At 38.0% G+C, this 16451-nt stretch overlaps 2 protein-coding genes across 2 annotated transcripts; one reads left to right on the top strand and one right to left on the bottom strand.

The window, feature by feature from the left end:
• Positions 1-1258: 1258 nt before the first annotated feature.
• LOC117624338 (sodium/hydrogen exchanger 4) lies at positions 1259-6120 on the top strand. The gene is made up of 14 exons (XM_034355516.1): positions 1259-1559; positions 2370-2488; positions 2599-2696; positions 2839-2898; positions 3014-3060; positions 3150-3344; positions 3473-3519; positions 3655-3721; positions 3925-4025; positions 4101-4202; positions 4679-4823; positions 4902-4964; positions 5068-5151; positions 5786-6120. The coding sequence occupies exons 1-14, from the start codon at positions 1392-1394 to the stop codon at positions 6068-6070; spliced, it is 1581 nt and encodes a 526-aa protein (XP_034211407.1). The 5' UTR covers positions 1259-1391; the 3' UTR covers positions 6071-6120.
• Positions 6121-7537: 1417 nt separating this feature from the next.
• Positions 7538-11358, bottom strand: LOC117624339 (upstream activation factor subunit spp27-like). Its single transcript, XM_034355517.1, has 6 exons — positions 10726-11358; positions 9712-9823; positions 9450-9621; positions 9134-9324; positions 8138-8266; positions 7538-8049 (listed from the first exon to the last, which is right to left on the bottom strand). Exons 1-5 carry the CDS (start codon positions 11163-11165, stop codon positions 8144-8146), a joined length of 1038 nt encoding a protein of 345 aa, XP_034211408.1. The 5' UTR covers positions 11166-11358; the 3' UTR covers positions 7538-8049; positions 8138-8143.
• Positions 11359-16451: the final 5093 nt, after the last annotated feature.

The following is a 16451-nucleotide window of genomic DNA, read 5'->3' as shown; positions in this document are numbered from 1 at the left end:
TCCTAACCAATCTTTTTGTCATATTATGCGAACACTCAACATTCTTTAAAACCAAAGTAGGATTTAATTCTCTCCAATATCTCAATATATATATATATATATATATATATATTGGGTGTTACCTACACTATCCAATTGTTCTTTTTTCTTTTGCTAAAAGTCACTAATCAAATCAAACTCAAAAGTCATATAATGAAGTTAGTAGTATATATAATAAACGCTCACGCAGAATTGACAACTACTGCCACAATCATACTAAACATGTCTTAAGTCTTTTATCTTTTATTTTTGTATTTGTTAATTTTTTTTCTTAAAAAGACATGTTACTTTTATAAAAATAGTATTTGTACATGCATGCATCATACATGTACCCAACATTGGAAATGTGTGACCAACTTCTTAGTGAAATATCAGTATTAGTAGAGTTATTAGTATATGCCACCTGGCGCCCACAGTTTTGACAAAAAAATTTTTTAATATAAACGATAGTCTAAACTAGAGGGTACGTAGAGGGATATCTCAACAAAAATACTGTCATAGGAATTTGAATTTGAGACCTCTTATTTGTAAATTAAGACTCTTTTTTATTGAGCTAAATCCCGTTGATAATTTTTTTATTTATTTTTAAATAAACCATAGCAATGTAAGGAAGCAATATAACTAAACTAAAAAATTCACAAACATGTGATGTATGTGTGGATGATTCTTTTCTAAGTATGCAGATAAGTAGATAAAGGTTTTTTTTCCCCCCCTTAAAATTCACTCTATGAAATTTAGAAACGACAACTATTCAAATATAATTTAAAATTAAAATTTATGATCTCCAAATTTTAAATTTATTAAATTTATTTATGAATTCAAACAAAAAAATTAGTATATTTCAATTTAAAAATACTTTTTTTTTTCTTTTCAAATTCCAAGTTTATTTTCCAATCAAAATGCAGAATTAAGAATGAGTAATAACCTACTCAATAATATGGCTCAGAGAGGCCATGACATGTTACAAAAATCCTCTTGAGGAGTTTCTTCGTTCTGCCTCTCGATCTGGAGAAAAATTTATGATCAATCTAGCATTGTACGTAGTTGGTTATGACAAAAAAAACAGTCTAGCTTAGCTTATGCTTAGCCTAACGATGATGTGGGCTTCCGCCACGTCACTTGCATGCATGTTCTCCCACGCGTCGACCCCAACTGCGAACACTCAACCACACTCCGTTTACCAGGCAATAGCAAACAAAACAAGCTCTTTCCCGATCTCCTCTCTCTCTCTCTCTCTCTCACACATAGGGTGCTGCAATTGTTTGTTTTGTTTTATATGTACGGCGTCGTTTGGTGGAATGCAGAGGTACTACTAGTTACTAGTGTGGTGAAAGCTGAGAAGGAGGACAGAAATGGCGGGGAATGAGGGTGTGTATGAGTTTGCAAAGAACTTGGCTCACGAGCATGCGCAGGTGATACCAGTCTCGGTGTTTGTGGCGGTTCTCTGTCTTTGTTTGGCCGTCGGCCATTTGCTTGAAGAAAATCGATGGGTCAACGAATCCATTACTGCCATTTGCATCGTAATAATTACTAATTACTGAATTAATTAACCCCCTCATCAATTCCCATATCTATGCTTTTTTTTCTCTAATTTTGTTTTTTAAAAATGTTTGTGGGGATTTTTAGTACAAGCAACAATCTAAATTACAGGGATGAGATTTCTCACACACACAACTATGATGTCATGGGGTTCGAACTTGAGACCTATAGCCTGCAAGACCCTTTTTCACTAGATTAGACTCTGTTGGCTGTGGATTTTATATTTTTTTAGTCGTTATATCAAATGCTCTTAACTTCCATTTTCATTGTCTTTCCCTATTTCATTTTCCCTATTTCATTTGGCCAAGAAATAACAGATTAATTAGTAGCCATTGATGTTCACTAAGTTTACACCACATGGTACATTGTGTGTGTGTGTGTGTGTATAATAAAGTGAGATAGCTCAAACACTTGGAAATTTAATTTGCGAAAAATGTGCGGTTCTATAATATTTGTCAAGTTTGAGTACTAATTAACTATGAGCTCCATATAAATCAAGTTTAAAAAGTACCCTTTTTCTTCACCTACTCTCCTAGAAGATTGAGTTTTTATGTGGTTATTGTACTCTGTTAGTACACCATATGGTAACATGGTCAACTCTCTGCTTCACCCTCTGTCCCTAGAACCATATCGAAAATGAAAAATTATGTGAGCTTCTTTTTCTGCCTGTTTAATGCTGAGAATTATGTTGGGCACTGTTGAATTTGCAAACATTTGGGATATTGCTATATATATGTTCTGTGTCTGATCATTTCCATTGTCTAAAGTTTTTTACTTTTTTTCTCAAACAGGGATGCATAGCTGGAACAATAATTTTGCTTGTGAGCAAGGGCAAAAGTTCCCACATTCTCAGATTTAATGAAGAGTTGTTCTTTATATATCTCTTGCCACCTATAATATTCAATGCTGGGTAATTCGGCTTCCTTATGGCTTATAATGACCCTGTACTAATTTTCTTGTCAGCTTCATATGTAGAAACTTTACAGACAATTCACTTACTTTGTTTACTGACTATGTCAGATTTCAGGTCAAGAAGAAACAGTTTTTTCGGAACTTCTTAACCATCTTAATGTTTGGGGTGATTGGTGTTTTCATTTCAACCTCCATCATAGCAGTTGGTAACATTTAATCTGTTCACTGCATATTTTATTGTAGTTTATAGCCAATTCCTCAAAAGATTTCAAACTTTTAATTTTGCATTGTGCTATTATAGATTTATGTAGGATCTAAAATGATTCTGCGTGTTACTTTTTGGTTTAGGCTCCTGGTTGCTGTTTCCTAAGTTGGGCTTTGTTGGCCTGAATGCACGAGACTATCTCGGTGAGAACTGAGAATCTTATCGATGAAAGGATTAGCTATTCGTATCATATGAACTTCGATTTTTATAATTTTGTTGATGACTTTTGGTTTACATCAACCTTTTGTTTTGAAACAGCTGTAGGAACAATTTTTTCATCAACTGATACAGTGTGTACACTGCAGGTTTGTCATGTTTTAGATGTTCCCTTTCATTTAATTTGGACCAGCCGCTCCCATATTTGGATGTGCTGTGACATTCTATCCAAATGTAGGTTCTTCATCAAGATGAAACTCCTTTACTATACAGCCTAGTCTTTGGGGAAGGAGTGGTGAATGATGCAACATCAGTTGTCCTGTTCAATGCAATTCAAAAGATTGATGTTACTAGGCTTAGTGGCTCGAATGGACTTCGTGTCGTTGGAGATTTTCTATACCTATTCTTCACAAGCACTGCCCTTGGAATTGCAGTAAGTTTACCGTTAAACCCATAATGATGATCTAATATTGCTAAGTGGTATTCAGAATATTATGATCACTTAGCTGGTTTCAAAATTACAGCATTTGTGATAAAGTTTGTTTCTTGTTTCATTTTCAGTTTGGACTTTTGGCAGCATATGCCCTTAAAACCTTATGCTTTGGAAGGTTAGTAACCATTTCACATATCCCTCTGATAAAAAAAGATATCTGTGAATCGTGATAGACATAGTAGGGAATCTCAGATCTTACTTTTAAGTCAAGTTCTACCTACACAAATCTTATTTTTATACTATTTTACAGGCATTCGAGCATCCGTGAGATTTCCTTAATGGTTCTACTGGCTTATCTGTCTTACATGGTGGCTGAGGTAACTAAGTGCCCTTAAAATTAAGATTAAAAGTTTATTAAACTTATGTTTTATTTTTCAAAGCTGAATAATTCACCCGCACTTGAGTATAATCCCACAGATTCTTCTATTCACTGTTCTTGTAATTTGTGTTGAAATGAACTTGGAAGCTGGCTTGTTATTTCCCCATATAGCTGAAACCTCTAATTTTAATTGACATGCAGTTGTTAGAACTGAGTGGAATTCTGACCGTTTTCTTTTGCGGGATTCTCATGTCGCATTATGCATGGCATAATGTCACTGAAAGTTCAAGAATCACAACCAGGCATGTATGAACCGATTAAAGTCCCCATAAAGTCCCAGCTATTTCATCTGACTGCTCTCACCTTCTAATTTTTAGGCATGTATTTGCAATGATGTCATTCATAGCAGAAACATTCATATTTCTTTATGTGGGAATGGATGCTCTTGACATTGAGAAGTGGAAGATAACTACATTAAGGTACTCTTCCTCCTGAAATTCTATTGTTTTCCATTTCCCTTGATCACCCAACTTGGGGTACTTTTGATTGTTTACCGGAGAATGTTTGCTGGTAGTTTGAATTTTTGGCTGCATACTTTGATGTGAAAAAATAAAGAGTGAAATCATTCGTACGGATATTATATATCTGAACTGAAACACTTTTCACCATATATATCTGACTTGCTTGTGGTCATACACAGAACTAGCAGGTGGCTGGTTGATTCAAGCAAGTCACATTATTCTGTGTCTGACTAAACTAGGAGTACCTTCGAGTATAAAGGCACATTATTCTGCACTAAAACTAGGAGTACCTTGTTGATTTATGATTGAAGAATACAGGGAAAAAAACAGAGAGTTTGATTGAATTGATGGTGCACTTAATAAGCTCTTTTCAAGAATATATGTATCAAGTGAAGCCAATTTATTGGTTTTTCTTAAACTTTTTACTCTTGCAGCCTTGGGGATTCACTGGGCATCTATAGTACAATACTCGTATTAATATTGCTCGGACGTGCTGCATTTGTATTCCCTCTCTCAGCAATCTCCAATTACATGAATAGACGAGCTACGGGATCATCTTCACTTTCATTCAAACACCAGGTTAGTATAAGTGTACCCAATCTGATAATCTTTTTATGCATCCCCTTAGAGAACTTCTTGAAATTGATATTTATGTAGGTAATCATATGTTGGGCTGGGCTAATCAGAGGAGCTGTCTCTATTGCTTTGGCTTTTAAACAGGTGTGTATACTCTTTTTTCATTACAAGTTGTTGACAGTTACTCTAATGAAAATAACCACACTGATTTTGTGATGACTCGGAATGCTTTTGATGACTCGTGAAGTTCACATATTCTGGTGTCACATGGGATCCAGTCAATGCTACGATGATTACTAACACCATAATCGTTGTCCTCTTTAGTACATTGGTATGTAAATCATGTTTCTTCTTGTGATTTCGTTTACAGTTTATATAGTAAAGAAAATTTGGAAATTAGGGTTAATCATTTTATTAGTCCCTGAACATTGACCTGATTTGCATTTGAGTACCTCAGTTTCCAAAATGGTTTGGACAAATGGTCTTGTCATCAATTTTGTTAACTTTTTCTATTAAATACAGGGGTAAAATGGTATTTTTATATTAAAACAAAAAAAAATGAACAAAAAATCATATCTTTAAAATAACAATAAAAGAAAATCAAATAAAAAACCAACCAAATAAATAAATAAATAAAGTTTGGGGGGAGTAGAAATCGGAATAGAGGGGGAGAGAGAGTTTAATTTTAATTTTTTAGTTTTTTTAATTTTTATTCATATTTTAATCAATTTTGATACAAAAATACCATTTTGCCCCTGTATTTAATAGAAAAGTTAAAAAAATTGACGGCAGGACCATTTGTCCTAACGAAACTAAATTCAGAGACTAATAAAACGATTAACCCTTGGAAATTATAACCGTTATCATTATTCCGTACACTGGTTTTACCCCCTTATTGAGAATAATGTCAGCAAGCATTAATTCTGCAGCTCGAAAAGTTTATAATGGGATCATTTTGATATTAGGTGTTTGGCTTTCTGACAAAGCCACTTATAAATTATCTGCTTCCTCACGCTGCAACTAGCACCCTTAACCGTAAAGAGTCAAAGGACATATCAGAGGACATGAACCTGCCTTTGCTCTCCTTTGATGAATCTGCTGAGACCAATATCAGTCGTGCAAAGGATAATTTGTCCATGTTGATGGAGAGACCTGTATACACCATACATTTTTACTGGAGGAGGTTTGATGATGCCTACATGAGACCAATATTTGGAGGGCCACTTGCCAATCAGTCTGCTGCTGCTTGAGTGAATGACTTCACCACTTCAGTCCATCATAGCAATGCATCAAATGTACCCTAACGAATCACAAATCCCAGTGCTAGTCGAAGCGGGTAGGTGAACTTTTTGCGCATGAAGATGTTTAATTTTTCTAGGATGCCGTAAGTGTTAACTTTTCCCTGTTCGACATTATCCAGCTTCTAGCGTTACTTTTGCCTATGGGGTACAATATATGACTCATTGAGGCAGCAGATTAACTGCTTGGAAAAGTAAAATTGTGTGTATATTATGCTAAGAAATGTGATACCAACTGCTGACTATCCCGATTAGTGGTTGAACCAAAACTAATCTGGGTTTCGTATTTATTAGAAAGACCAACTAAATGTTACTTGCTACCAGATGGATGTTATTTGTTGAAGTTGCAGCTTCGACTGAAGCAGAACTGAAAGCAACTTCCAAGTACTGAAAAAGTATTAGACTTGAACTGCAAAGCAAGCAGCAATGACGTTTTCGCATTGCCTAATATTATTGTTGGGTTTCCAACAAAAAGAAAATACTGGTACAGACAAATGCATATAGCAATTACAGAGACGGATTTAACAACACAGGTAAAGGTAACAAATAGATGTTTTCAAAATATGCATGGAAAACATTATAAATATTTCAAATCTAGGAAGCACTAGGAAATGGTAAAATCACATAGTTGTTGAAACTGTTGCAGCCTCAAGTGCTTCAAACCACTGCAATGAACCAGAGAGAACAATGGTTAGAAACACACCATACAATCAGAGGCATATTAGTAGTAACCATGCAAAGCTTTGGTATCTTACCATGGCATTCTCGTGGTGTGCTCATGCCACACTTCTTAGGCAACGCCATAGCTAGCGCAGGGTTGATCCCAAATGCAGGGAAGGCAGACTTGTAGTTGCAGAGGCAGGGCAAGTTGGCTTGGTGGACAACGTCACAGCATTTCTTGGTTGGTGGTTTTGGTGAGTTTCCGGTCACTGCCGGGCGACATTCATTCAGCTTGGCGGAGTCAATGTTACATATGGAGACTGCCCTGGCTCCACCCACAAGTGCTATCAAGAAAATCGCCATTACCCATTGCAAGGACCGCACTTCACAAGTACTTGCCATTTTGTTTCTGTTTCATTAACTGATCAAAGACGTTGATTTATAGGAGAGAAATGGGATTTGTTTATAATTTTCTGGCAATATTTGTCATGTGAAGGAAGTGGTTAGGAAGGAACCAAGTCACGGGACGCAGATGCATAATAAAGAACAAAGGGGCATTCATCAATCAACCCTTATTTGAATAAAATATTATTTCTGATAAAATTTGCCAAGTCTTCTAGTATTGAAAGTCAGTCACGGGGTTTTCACCAATAAAATTAAAAGTCAGTCACGGGAATTTCTATACATTTACACACGACAAAGAGAAATTCTTCTGCAGAGTATAATATCATTCTTTTCCCCAGAAAAAAAAGTAAGCAATGAATAAAATTCAGGAACAAATTAAGATAACTTCTCAGAGAATACATTATTAATACATGGATTAAGAAAAGTACATTAGGATTGTCCGAAACTAAGTTCTAGATCTCGATGACACCCTCATTTTCAGGCTCGCTCTCCACATATATAATTCAAAACCAAAACGACGGCGCACTGCATACGCAACTCGCAAGCTGCATCCCAATGACTAAATACATACATACATTCATAACTGAAAATAAGTTAGGATCTCCTTACATTTGCTTTTGTTTCCTACTGTCTGCTATTTTACAGGTGTTAGAAACTCCAAAAGCTCTCAGTCTACCCTAACAGCAAGGTCGGACAAACCATGGCGCCATTTGCAAAATAAGACCTGCCATGGTACATTTTCATACTATTACTACTTACAAACATGAGCTAAAAACATGCCATACGAGTTGTCAAAGTACAAGACATCGAGGCCCGTCAATTTCCCCCAACATTGGCGCACAAGTTATCACGCCATATATCTGCAACTGCAACCAATGACCAGCATTCTGTCAAATCTTGTGGACTAGTATCTAAAATAACAAAATAAAAGATAAATCCAAAGTATCTACAAACCTATTATCATCTCCTGAATATGTGATGACGTTCCAAAATATCTGGTATTTCCAATGCACTGATGCTTTCACAACCAAAGATCTCTTGAAGCTTTGCATCACATTGTATAGCCATTGGATTTTGAGGATCCTAGATATGTATATAAACAAGGAGAAAAAACAAGGGTTAATAAAGTCAATTGCCGCTTCCAGTCCTTTCTCAACTTCTCTGGTCCCAATAAATTACTGGAGGATTGACTGACAATAAATTTCTTAATCAGACAGGACAAAAATCAGATTCTTGCACAACCTTCATGCCATTAAGTGTAGGTGCGAATTGTTCTCTCTTTAAATGCTGAAACTAAGTTCTACAACATCTTAAATAATCTATAGATAGACTATTAAGTAAAACACTTGAGAAACCCAGCCATCATTTTGATTACCATCCACCATGCTTCACAACACAAACATAAAGCTTGCATAAGATAAACAAATTGACACTACACGCACAACTGATCCTAAAAGAGACCAAAGTAAATTACTACTAAAGTAATGCCAAACTAGGTTAAAGACGCTATACTACCAAATCTTATTTATATATCCCTCGAGAAATAAAAGGTAAATACACAAAGACAGGCAATTGGTGTGAGAATAATGTAAAGCATACAGTTTAAAAACTCTACAAAACAGTTTTCAATTTCCTTGTGCTAGAAAAACTTCAAGTAATTCGAACAGCCACTGCACCAAGTTCAAGCTCAATTGTATTTATATACACCTCAAGCAAATAAAATAAGTAAATAGATAAAGACAAACCCAGCTGAAGCATAACCCATGTAAGCTATAAAAATATAAAGACTCCATAAAAATATCCCGATTTCCATTTGTGCTAGAAAACTTCAAACAGCCACTGCATCCAAATAAATTTGTAACTTATGCACCAGTTACCTACGTCAGTGATTTTTAATTATTCATTTAGCTATTTATTTATTTTGAAAATGGGGAGTGTGGGTCGACTTACCTCCAGATGGTTCACCTTTATGTATTCCCAGATACGCATTAAAACCTCTGATTGGAGCATCTCCCTTACACCAACACCAAAAAAATTTGCAAGTGCTTCAGATATTATTAGAGAAGGACCCGGCTCAGTACTTTTCGTTCCAGACTCCACAGCAACCTTGGGCACCTTGGGCTTCTTGGGAACTGACTGTTCTGAGAGCACCAAAACATCAAATCCTTAGGGAAGTATCAAATTTGACACCCATATCACAAAACACACAGAAAAGTAGGTGGGCCCCCACACACAGATAGGGGGAACTGTTACACCAAATACATACTTGATGGTTCAAGTGCAATAATATGTTTAGCAAGCAACTTGTTCATCTTAAACATGTCAGTACAGTCTGTCTCAAAAACCAGTCGGAGCTCCTCATTGCAAATAATTTTCCTCTTGTTACCAGGATCTTGGAGATTGTTTTTCCTTATGTAAGCCCACAGTTGCTTCACAATCTGAACTCAACAGTAAAAGAAAAACAAAAGCCTAAGTCCTTCACATACAATAAACTAACTTTAACAAATAACATTAGTGGATGAGCAAACCTCAGTCCTTGGGAGAGTTGGGTGGCCAACAATGACCTGAAGTTCAGGTGAAACACCACAAAGTTTGTTTAAACCCCCTGGGCCACCTTTTCTCTTAGCTTTAGGTTTAGCGCTGCAAAAGTATGATAAAATGCACAGAAACATTAGCCCAAGCATCAAACTACTACAATGCACCAAAGTACTACAACATCTGCATCGTGTAAGCATCTTTCCATGTTATTTGCTTGCAACCCAAGACTTAACTGAATAAAACTTGATATATGACAGACCAAATATCCTCCAAAAACAAATACACTTTACATAAAGCATATAAAAGACCAAATGCGTAAAAATAGGAGACCAACAAATTGCTTATGCTAAAAAATCTACAGCCGTACCCTGCCAAAATCAGTGCAGTTGAAACTGAAACCTAGGGAATTTATCACTCAAGGCCCACTTGAACACTGCACGATCCCTCTCGAGATCCCTCGAGCAGTGCTCCAACCCCTTAAGAGTGGTTAAAATTCTAAAAATCTAATATTAAAAAGTGGCTTAAATATCTTTTGACATGTCCAAAATCTGGCTACGTTTCGAAATTTCCCTAAAACCTACCTACCAATGTTAATGGAGAGAGAAAGAGCACTGGAATTTGGTTTCTCGACTTCCCATGCCCCAAAACATAAAGCTTTAGACTTCTACAACGGTTAAAAATGAAATTATCGATTTTCTTTTTGTTGCTCAAATTTTCTCGAAACTCTATGGCAGGAAAATGAAGGAAATGAACTTAGGAGGACCTTTCTTAATACAATAAACGAAATGTGACTGGACAATTTTCCAGTTTCCCTAAACCCTAATTGCCTCGAAAACACAAATTGGCAAGGCGAACACCAATTCCACGGTAAGCTGAAACTTTGCAAAAATAACCAAACACAAGATAACATGCAAAGCCTATCATATTATACCACTTTCCCTTCCCCCAATTTTCTAGGCAACCAAACAGAAATTACCCAAAGAAGAAAGAAAAAAAAAATAGACCTGTCCTTGGGCGTGTTTGAGCCAGAAACCGATACAGGAGCGGCGGAGCCCGGTTCAGGCTTGAGAAGTGGAGGCGGGGGCTGGGACGAGAAGGTCTGGAAGGCGGAGGGAGTGGGGTGGTGGTAATTAGGGGGCTGGTTGAGGGCAAAATGGTCTTTTGGGTGCTGAGGCTGAGGTAGTTGGTGTTGGTGTTGTTGTTGTTGTTGTTGTTGTTGGTGCTGGGGTTGGGGCTGAGGAGTTGGTGGGTGGGATCGGAAGAAGTAGTGGATCTGGGTGCGAATGAAGTCGGTCTTGTGGGAGAGGTCAAGCCCTAGCCTGGACTCTAGCTGCTGGACGACGTCGTTTAGCGTGGTGAAGGTCGGGGTGGTGGTGTTTGGGTTGGAAGTGGTGTCGTGGATTAGGGCTTGTAAGGCTTGCGATATCTCTTGTTCTGTCACCATTCTGATTTCTTCTGCTCTCTCTTTCTCTTTCTCTCTCTCTCTCTCTGCTGAGTGCTGTTGAGAGAGCTTATCTCTTTCTCTCTCTTTGTTTTCGGAAGTCAAATGACCGAACTGCCCTTGGTGAGTCAGGTGGTAACCTGCTGGACATGTTCCCTTCTGCGTCCCACACTCCTATCACATTGCCCTTGGTTTTGTTTCAATATTTAAATAGCCACGTCAATCTTCAAGTTGAGCCCAAGATTTGTTTATGATGTTTGGAATGGCAATGGGTCCCCTAATGAATTGTGTATGAATGGAATTAATTTAATACATGCTATGTTTTATTGCAACCCTTTTTAGTGAGAAATTATGTAGGGGAATGTGCGCACGATACACAACTTGGTTTTGGAAAATATGGTACCAAGATTTGTAGCTGTGGTTGTCTTTTCTTGCTTTAACATCAATGGTAGATACTGATAGGTCTCACGACATTCTAAATTCAACCCAACTTGTGTACTACTTGAATTGACAGCTTCAACCTCGTGAGATGTGATTGCACTAGTAGCAAAAGAGATTTCATGACAAAGAGGTACCATATCTATGAAAAATAAAAATTGGGTATGGATGCAAGTTTGGGGAAATTTTACGTGTTGTTCGGCTTAGGATGAGATTGTATTCTAATCTCCAACCTAAACATGTTGTTGGGACCAAAATTAACACAATATAGTTTTTACAATTAATGCCCTAATTTTGTGGTTAATTAACTGAGGCATAACCGCCAAGAGCCATTTCAATGTCTAAAAAGGCCCAATTGATGCTTTCGCGGCCCAGGCCCTTTAGATAGAAGCCAGTCGCAAACATTGACCAGCGCATGGTCAATCAGCGCTTCTAATAAAAGTGTTCGATGATACAGTGCCCAACGCTACAGTGCATCACTTCAGATAGATTGGTGTCCGAAGCTACAATAAGTCACTTCGGGCAGAATGGTGTCTAATGTTATAGTTCCATCTCAGACAGAAAGTGTCTGAAGCTACAGTGAAAACCAATTAACGTATTAATAACCAAACTAAATGGGATTTAATTACAGCTTGTGGTAAAATCACCAATGCCCATGTTATTCTTAACTGATTTAATTATTTAACAGTCAGTGTTAACTAATTAAAAAGGCACGGTTTAAGCTTTGGGTAAAAAAAACAATTCAAACCGTTATGCTTCTACAGGTGTCACGCATTAATTTGCTCTAAGTAACAATAAAGAAATCTAATTGGGCAGGGAATATTCAGTCTTTGGTAGATAAAAAATGGTAAAATACCCAAGCTGACCAATCACAGCGCATTCTGCAAATTAGTCACAATATTTGAAATTGGAAAGCACCCACACTGATCAACTTGGAAGACATGTGTGCATTATCTTGTGAATTCTTTATGGTTTGTAGTAGCAGCACCCATCAATCAACCATCCATTTTATTGAAGACCTTGAAGCCTATAAATAGAGGAAGAGAGCTCAATATTAAGGATCCAACAGCAAATCAATCAAACCTACAACCTTCAAATTACACTTACTCAACAATCTCAAAGTAACCCAAACTCAAACACTTGCAAAGCGTCTCACAGTAGACCACAACCAAGACTTGAATCGAATCATTCTCAATCTCTGAATTCCCAGTTGACAACTCCTGATTGGAATTACATTGTTATTGTTTGTAACCTATATGCTCTGCCAACATCGCTTGGGATGATTTGATAGTTGGTCTTTGTAACATCCTATATCGACCAACGGAGAGGGGGTGATGTGCCTTATATATACATGCCCACATCCATCTAGCACGAGGCCTTTTGGGAGCTCACTAGTTTCGGAGTTATGAGAACTCTAAAGTTAAGAAAGTTTAGGCTAGAGCAATCCCATAATGGGTGATCCACTGGGAAGTTGCTCATGAGTTTCCAGAAACAAAACCGTGAAGGCATGGGGGGCCCAAAGCTAACAATATCGTGCTACAACGGAGCCGATCCCGGGATGTGACAATTTGGTATCAGAATCACTCTACCATGTGGTGCGAGTGTGTCGACGAAGACATCGGGCCCCTAAGGGGGGTAGATTGTAACATCCCATATCGACCAACAAAAAGGGGGTGATGTGCCTTATATGTACATGTCTGCTTCCATCTAGCACGAGGCCTTTTGGGAGCTCACTGGTTTCGGAGTCATGAGAACTCTAAAGTTAAGCGAGTTTGGGTTAGAGCAATCCCATGATGGGTGACCCACTGGGAAGTTGCTAGTGAGTTCCTAGAAACAAAAACGTTAAGGCATTGGGAGGCCTAAAGCGGACAATATCGTGATATAGCGGAGCCGATCCCGGGATATAACAGTCCTGATTTTCATCTTATTTTAATCAAATGTGTGGTTCAAACAAGTTCTCACTACAGATTCTCTAACAGATCTTCATCAGACACTTTCTACACTGTCCCAAGTATATTGCAATTATATCCGATAAGATTTGTTTTTGTCTGATAAGGTTTTTCCTGGCTTTATCGGACCTTGTTTACTTTTATTTAAGTTCATTTAGTCTCTTTGGACTTGTATTTACTTTCCAGCAATTGTACTATGTTCATCATACGCTTTTCATTCAATATCTGTTATTGTAATTTTTGTTCGATGATAGTCTAAAATCAACATCCATCTTGCTTTTATTCCACATCAAGTGAAATATTGAAGTCCTCTTCATTGAGGCATATAAAAGAACCTATCTAAATCAAAATTCTCCTCTTTAGAGTACAATGGCTTTGGTTTGAGGTTAAGATCACAGAGCACGATACATTCACAACATTATCACCACTTTATCCCATCTTTATACTAGAAGAGTGTCACTAGTAGTGGCACGCTTATCGCAATCTTGTGAGCCTACTTTAGGGCTTTGATCTCTCTCATTTCACTTCCTTCACCAACAAGTAATCGCTAGTTGCTAAAGTACAGTCTGCTAGCGACCGGGGGCATCATAATGTTCAAAATACGACAAACATATTTTTGGCCTAATGAGACCATTTGTATGGTTAATAAAACTCGCAAGAAAATCTATTTGGTAGAAACTTCTCCTACTCCAATGGATCGTCCTTATGTAAGCAATGTTGACGTTGTGGAAATTGAAGATGAGCATACTTAAACGATGCAACCTGAACTAACTCTAATGGAACAACTAATGGTCAAATGTTAGAGAAAATGGATGATAACACCAAGGCTATCTAGAGTCTACAGAAAGATTGTGTTCGGGCAATAGTTTCCCCAATCGGAGAAACAAGCAACCCAAAGAGGACCAACCTGACCTCACAACCTTTTGGAATGCCTATGGGAACGTTAACTTGGTGTCAAGGCCATACTAGTGGCCTAGGAGCTCTCTATCTGAGTCCTCATCTTTTATCTATTCCAAATACTGGACCAATCCTAGGTCTAAATGTGCTGGAAAACATAGAAATGTTGTTCAGCCAAACAATGGTAAGGACAAACAAAAAGTGTCCAAATGAGTAACACAAAAGGTGGTTTAGACGAAATACCAGCCTCCAAAAGAGGTAGTTGCTTTTCTCCTCTAGAAACCATGAGAAATGGACAAGGGGCAAAGGGAAAGGGAAATGAAAACAGACAATTCAAACCAATAATAATGCCGATCATGCCAACAATGGCAGCCATGGTAACTATGAGAGGGATGGTATAACTGAAGAACAAAGCCCACATACTCCTGTGAATCTACTTGAGGATTCTAAAGAGGAGATGGAAGAAAGAATTCCTCATATAGGACATGCTAATCTCATCATACCGAATAACGATGACCAACATATGGTTATGCAGAATGAAGTGGCTGAACTAAGGCAAACGGTTTTAAATAGGCAGAATGGTGTCCGAAGACCAGCTAGGCCTACATATCAGAAGCCATATGCTGCTCACATTGATGATGTCCAGTTTCCAAGAGGATTCAAAGTACCATCTTTCACTTAGTTTAATGAAGATGACTTATATGCTTCTGCTTTTGAACATGTAGGGTGCTCTTTTGCCCAATGTGTGTCTATTGAATTAGATCCTTGACTTAAACTAAGGTTATTTGGTAGCTCCTTATTTGGTCAAGCATTCACTTGGTATTCCAATTTGGCCCCTAACTGTAATATCCCAAACCAAAAATTCATAATTAAGGAATATTTTATTTTGTGAAAAGACAATTTTGCCCTCGTAATATTTTATTAAGATAAAGGTGACTTTTTGATTGAGAAGGAATTTGACAATTCCGCTTGCTCCACTGCGTAGAGCACGGTGAAACAAGTTCATAGACACGTAGTGGGCCCGAATCGGAGTTGTAACGAGAAAGTTATGGTCAAAAGAGTCTCAGTGGCATAACCGTAAATATTTCGAAGTTGGATCTATAAAAACCAGCTAGCTCTCTCCTCTCGCGCGAAACTGCCCACTGCCTTCCCGAGCTTGCTGGCGCCGCCTCAGGGCACCACCGGCCACGAGACTGGTGGCGATGGAACCGCCGTCGAGTCCCCTACCTTTCCCCACCCTTCCCTGCCGGCGGCACGGCCTGTGCTGGCCGGAAATTGCAGAAAAGCGACGGGAACTCACCGAAACTTTAAGGCCGCCGATCTCCCTCCTTCGGCCACCATTTCCGTCGACCCAGGCACCGAGACTGGCAGTCCCGCAGGAGAGACCTTCAGGAAGTCTAGCGAGCTCGGACCAGGAGTGAGTGGACCTTTTTCCATAAATGATTTTATATAAATGATTTTATATTGGTTTTATTTAATTGAGTTTTTATAATTGAGTTTATATGGATAAATTTCATTATTTGATCTTGAATGAGTTTTATTGGAGGTTTTCCAAACATGAATTGTGCCGTAAAATATCTTTATTTATATACTGCTTAGTTGAACATGCTAAAGTTATATAGACAGCAAACTTTGAGATTTATGATACAGAAATAGCAGCTTAGCTCAGATTTATCAAATTACAGTTAATTATCAGACTTTGCTAAAATAGTTTATTTTAAAACCGCCATGTACCCGTTTTTGGTGATTACCCTCAGATGGACCGATGTCTATGGATATCCAGTCTATTTACAGTTCTGTCAGTGCACTTGACATTGCCTCACGAATTTCGGGGACGCTCGGACCGTGAGTGCCAGGATTTGCAGCTCGGCAGACTTGGTGTCCCAAGACCTGCCAGGATTTGCGGCTCGGCTGACTTTGTGTCCCCGAGACCTGCCAGGATTGCGGATCAGGCTGACTACGGTCCCCTGAATCCTGCCAGAGCGGCTCGAGTTGACTTTGTATC

The sequence above is a fragment of the Prunus dulcis genome, chromosome 4, assembly GCF_902201215.1.
Source record: "Prunus dulcis chromosome 4, ALMONDv2, whole genome shotgun sequence".
In the NCBI taxonomy this organism is placed as follows: Eukaryota; Viridiplantae; Streptophyta; class Magnoliopsida; order Rosales; family Rosaceae; genus Prunus; species Prunus dulcis.
The sequence above is the reverse complement of the archived record's forward strand: the minus strand, read 5'-3'. Positions and strand labels throughout refer to the sequence as shown.